This window comes from Vicugna pacos, chromosome 7 (assembly GCF_048564905.1).
Source record: "Vicugna pacos chromosome 7, VicPac4, whole genome shotgun sequence".
Lineage (NCBI taxonomy): Eukaryota > Metazoa > Chordata > Mammalia > Artiodactyla > Camelidae > Vicugna > Vicugna pacos.
The window spans coordinates 37,175,192-37,181,211 of record NC_132993.1 but is presented as its reverse complement, the minus strand read 5'-3'; the positions used below and the strand labels follow the sequence as shown (position 1 = coordinate 37,181,211).

At 36.6% G+C, this 6,020-nt stretch overlaps 1 protein-coding gene across 1 annotated transcript in view; it reads right to left on the bottom strand.

Annotated features, from left to right (window-relative positions):
• Window positions 1-1,816: 1,816 nt before the first annotated feature.
• Window positions 1,817-6,020, bottom strand: part of HERPUD2 (HERPUD family member 2) — a 35,810-nt gene continuing 31,606 nt past the window's right edge. The window contains exons 6-8 of the mRNA XM_006201888.3: window positions 4,122-4,445; window positions 3,162-3,279; window positions 1,817-2,686 (exon numbers count right to left, since the gene is read on the bottom strand). Coding sequence (XP_006201950.1) covers window positions 2,525-2,686; window positions 3,162-3,279; window positions 4,122-4,445 — 604 coding nt within the window. The 3' untranslated portion in view covers window positions 1,817-2,524. The remainder of the gene's footprint in view (window positions 2,687-3,161; window positions 3,280-4,121; window positions 4,446-6,020) is intronic.

Sequence of the window (6,020 nt, the reverse complement as noted above, 5' to 3'; positions counted from 1 at the left end):
TATGGTGAATATATCCCCAGTTCTTCAGCCCTCAGGATCACGCTTTCCTTTATCCACCTAACAAAATCCAACGCTCTCACCCATACTGCTTGACTGTAGAAAAGTCTAGTTTTTATTGTGGTGTGTAAGTCATGGGAGAGGTCCTGGGAAGTATTTATATCCCATCCTGGTTTTTGCGAGTCACCATTTACTCTAGACACCGATGTCTGAGCCTCTGTGCTGCTCTTTTGCCATGTAGAAACCATCTCCAACTTACTACTGTCCTCTAGGCACCATCTGGCCCCAGTGTGGACACAGCTCCTCCTTTCATCTTCTAAAACACAGCTGACTCTGGGCTGTAGTTTCTGACAAAGACTTACAGAAAGTAAGACTAACATGAGGGAATTAACAATGTAGGGAAAATAAGTAAAATTGAGTAACACATCCCAGTATTCGTAGAACTCTTAGCCACAGTCCTTCACAGGGGAGTCTTTGACCAGCACTGTTCTCCTTAGGCCACAAACTGCAGTTAGGAGGCAGAGCCCTACTCATTGCCTTCAGATGAGTGTCCCCCACAATGATGCTCCCCTCTATTGATTCTATGGCTTCAATTCTTCCCTCTCCAACTCCCAATAGAAAGAAAGAGACTGATCAATCTCATAATTATTCCTGCATTCTTACTCTACCTACCCAGTCTCTTTTAGGATCTGGTGTATGGAACATTTTTTCTAGCTTTGATGGTTTATTTACTTAGCTCCCAGGTTAAAATCCAGACCCTCCATCTGGATACAATGATTGCATCAGCACTGAAACAAGCCATTCCTAATCACAGACCCAAGTAGTGTACAGATGTACCATAGCTCACCTTGTCGAATATCTGTCAGTCCTACTTTCCTATTATAAACAATGCAGTGAATATCTTAGCTAAATGTCACATGCATGATACCCTTCCAAACTTTTTCTGCTTCAAAGGGTGTGCACATTTTCAATCATTCATTCAATACTGATCTAACTACTGGGCACTCTTCTAGGATGGAGGATATACTAATGAGTATAAATTCATTTCCCAACCTCATAGCCCTCATGTTTTGTAGAAGAGACAATGGTGTTAAGTGCAAAGGCCGTGAGCTGAGGTCTGATAATTAGTAAGTAACAAGGCAAAGGAGGAAGGAGCTGTGTTCCAAACAAAAAGAATGGAATTAGAATTCCAGCTGAAATTGGAAAGTCAGCCTTTTTAGGGATTCTGTCGTAGAGGTATTTCCTTACCCCAGTATTGTGTAAGTATTTATCTATATTTTCTATCAGTATTTTCATGGTTGAACTGCTGTTATTCAATCATGATGTCTTGGCTGATATCTATAAACAGAAACGTATACTTTTCTAAGGGTTAACCAGTTACCCCTTGAGATGTCACCTTTATCATTATAACAATTTTAGAATAATTCATGGATTTCTTTTTAATCTTCTGTTTTGTTCTCTTATCTAATCATATATTACTGTACCAGTACCATATATAACATTATAATACATTCTAGGTGAGACAAAGTTCTTCCATGGTCAGTTCTCCTATCCTCATTTATTCAATTTTAGTTAACTACCTGATAAGATACTTACTCTTTCTTATGAAGTACTGAATTGACTTTCACAGGGATTTCTAAATAAACTAATGAGGTTTCAGACTACCTGAGAACTAGAAGATATTCATCTGGAATGGACAGAGGTGAAAATGACCTTAAAGACTTCAGCAACCCAACAACTACTGAAACTTATATAGATATTTCCATGAAATGGGTACATTATTGAAGAATTTGAATAAATATCCCATAAGATAATTTATCATAATTGACCTTTTATTTTAAAAAATTACAGGGAGCAATTTCCAGCATATCTCATTTTATAAAAGTACTGCCTATATCAAACATTTTATATCACTATTAATTCCATTGAAGAGCTGCCTTTTTTTTTTAAGGTACTAATTCCAATTGATGGGATACATGCCCTTAAAATAGAAAGTTTCCATTATTTATTCAAATGTCAAAATTAAGATTATTGAGAAGTTTATTGCTTTATGGCTGGGCAAGATGCTACTAGCACATTTTAGGTAAATAATATTTCTTATTAAAAACTATGAGGTCATTCTGTTTAAAACTTTCAGGATAATTCACAGAAAATAGATATATTTATTCAAATTATACACTGAAGGGCTGGGCTATTAGCTATAGACATTTACATGTGAAGCAGCTCTTTAAAGAAGTAAGACACACAAATAGGTCTGTCTTGGTATAATATACATAATTGAAATTAATAAAACCTGGAAGACCAATATTGTTACGTTATATTCTGTTAGGATCCTAAAAAAAAAAAATCACACATTTAGTAGTCCATTTGTGCTTAAAATATTCATATGCATGAGAAGCTTAAAGAAAAAAACACCTCTGTACATGATGATGAAAAGAAAGTAATAAAATTTTTTGCAATTGCACTGTTATTTAAAACACTTTCCTAAATTCAGAACCTCCTTTGCAGCTGGCACAGTTTTTCAGGTCTAATTGGCAACCTGGGGAGGCCCCTCTGGTATTAGTGAAGTAAAGAATGTCGTGATAAAAGACCAAGCTGACGCCATTAATCCAGGCCTTTGAATTGCACTGCCATCTTCTCCTGCATCTTCTCCACTCTCATCTTCAAGCCCATCATCCATAAGACGCTCCTTTCAAACAAAACAAGAAACATACTCCTAAGTGATCTGAACAGCTAACATTAACTCATGACAGAAAGAGTTAAGTTCTTCCCAGAGAAGAAATACGAGCATATAGTAAGGAAGTGGTACTATCTGGTCATTAGAAGTCTTTGTTAAGTCCAAAACTGATAAATTCCTCCTTATTCAAGTTCAAAGGGATAAATGCCAGTTTAATATAATAAATTCCACTGTGTGCATCATTTTCTTTCTAGGCTACTTTTAGGAAGTATAATATTACTTCTTCCCACTTAATTCTGATACATTACTGACTCAGTATTATTTTCTTAGTACTTGTGGATGAAACCACACATTTACATGTTAACTTTTCTTCATGGGCCATTCCATAAATACTGTGGAACACCCCAAGATTCTTGTATTATGTTGACCTCATACAGTGCTGAGGAAACATCTATGTTTAAAGTATACAAAAACTTCATCAGCATACCATTTCTTCAAGTTCGAGGTTGTTTGCGTTTTGCACATCATTGTTAACGTCAGCATTATTGTTGGGAGCCTGTTGCTGACCTCCTTCTTGTCTAAAAGGAAACCACCCAGCTTGGTGTCTGTTCAGTAAAACAAAGAGAAAAGAAAATAAGTCACAACTATTTTTATTTTTATAAAACATTAGTGTCCTACAAGAGAAAAATGATTAGAACTATGATAAATGAAAAGATCAAATCTCCTACTTTCAGGCCAAGAACTACCCTTTTCAAAGCAGTGACAGCAAAACAGGAACCAATTTAAGTCTGAAAGTCTATCATGAGCTTAACTGGCTCTGTGCTAGATATCAAGACCTATCAGGAGAGGAGAAGGTACAGCTCAGTGGTAGAGTGCCGCGCCTAGCATGCTCAAGGTCTTGGGTTTAATTCTCAGAACCTCCATCAATAAATAAATAAACCCAATTACCTCTCCTTCCCACCCCCAAGAAAAGAATTTAGAAAAAAAAGACCTATCATGAGTCATAAAATCATTTTTTGATATTTTTCAAAATGAAATTCAACTAGATATTTGTTTGCCTCTTGGGGGAAAGGGAGACAAGGGAAAGTTAGTCTACGTATGAAAAATAATCTGACCTATACCTATAGGACTTACTATTGATAACTATAATTTAAAAGAATATCCATTTGCAAGACTACATCATACACTCAAGTTCTAAATAATTGATAGAGCATGCCTAACTGAACAAACAATTTCTATAAAGGACAGTAAAGGAAAAAATTTGCTTCTAGACAATTCTGATAAACATTCTTATTAAACATAACCTGCTTTGCTTCTGATGTCAGATATCTGGAGCCCAACATTCATATTCCTTCACTCAGCATTCACAATAGACTACCATATGCCAGACTCTGAGAACAGTTTTAGAAAGTAATTAAACCACAAAAAGTTAATGAACATCACTCACAAGTAAACCAGTAGCATGGCTCCCATTACCATGATAAACCGACTAAAAGAAGAATAGAAGTATACAATGCTAAGGAGAATTGCAGCTCGCGAGAACGTGTACATCCAGTCTAGCCAGTCTCGATTGAAGTCTTCTTCATTTAGCACTGGACCTCCCTGTGCATTCATTTGAACATTCTCATTCATGGGTCGATTTTCTTGGGCCACTAGGTTTGGAGCTGGTGGGGGTTCTTCTCCAGGAACATGTGCCAAATTTAGAGGCTGTGAAGCAGCAGGCTGGGCTGGGTTGGCATTTGATGTGGCCTGAGCTGAAACTGCAGCTTGACTGAAATATTCACCAAAATAAATATTAAAAAGAAAAAAAAACTATACCATATTATATTTTTCAAAACTTCCTGGGGAGCTATATGTATTTTTCATAAACCTAATATGGAATATCACAACTCCTGCACCGTATTTCCTAGGTAAGCATAAATCCCAGTGGAAAAGTGGAACAAACCTTGATGGTTGGAGTAGCTCAGGAAAGGATGTTCTAGCCTGGTAGTCTAAGACAGTGGGGAGAGGTGGAAGAGATAACAACAGCCATGTTAATCACTATCTTTTCTCTCTTTCACTAATTCATAAGGTAATGACCAGCTCTTTTCCCAAAACTTTTCACTAGTGGCCTCTTCTGCTATTCTACAGGGATAAATACCCACCACCTCTCCCTCAGGCCCATGTTTTGACAGATTTGTCTAAAAATACACATTAATCATTACCATGTGTGTCCACTGTCAGTGATAAATGATTTGTATTAGTATGTTAAAATATTAACTAGATCCCAAATAACAATCTCTCAACCCCAATCTTGACTTTGGGAACTTCATCTGAGGAACACTGGTATAGGTCCTTGTCAACTTAAGAAGAATTGTGGTCCTGAAGTTTGCTTATAATTTAATTGCTTGAAAGAATAAATTGTCCTGTAAAAGACTCCCAGCAAAATGATAATATGTCTGAAATTTGCTTTAAATTATTCAGCAAAGGGGGGAAGTTATAGAACTAGACTATCATGAATTGATAAATGTTGAAAAGCTGGGTAATGAGAACACAGGAACTCTTTTTATTATTCTTTTATGTGCTGAAATTTTTCTATATAAAGTTTTAAAATCAAGATAGCAAAAATAAAATAGAAGTTTCCCAGGCTACAAAAGCCTATTTAGGCTAGTATGCTAAAACCTTGTGTCCAAAGAAGCCTCTTTTATTTCCAAAACACTTTCTATCTCATGGATGTTCTAATTCATCAGTGAGTTATTTCATTAAAGGTAAGAACTTGAGGCTCTAAAGTTAAATGATGTACATAAGATTATATGATTTAGTAGCAACCTACTTATACAGCTCTTGCAAGGTTATAACCAAGACAAGGGGTATAAAGCATCTAGTAGAGTATTAAGCATAAAGCAGTCACTCAGATGACTCATGGCAACAGGTAAGGTACAAAGAACCTGCCTGGAGCCAAGGGGTTATACAGGAGAGCATTAGGATATGAAGTTCACAAAGCAGGTTAGCTTTATGGGGTAAGGTCTAGAAAAACGATGAGGGTACAGACTTCACACTGTAGGCAAGACAGCCATCAGATATTTACGGGGCTGGAGATGATGGGCTGAATTATGTGTTAAGCAAGTTAACATGGCACTAGTACAATGGAATATAGCAAAGAGCCTAAAAGGAGAAAGCGACTGCAGTAAAGTGGGTCTAATATGAGAAAAGATCTGGGCACAATATTGGAAGTAAGACGAAGAGAAGGACAGAAGCTAGAAACAACATATTAACTCATCTTGGTAAGTTGCTGGGTTCAGGGATAACAGAAGCCAGAATCAAAGCTGATTAAGGTTAAGAGCTTGGAGGATGACTAAGAAGAGAC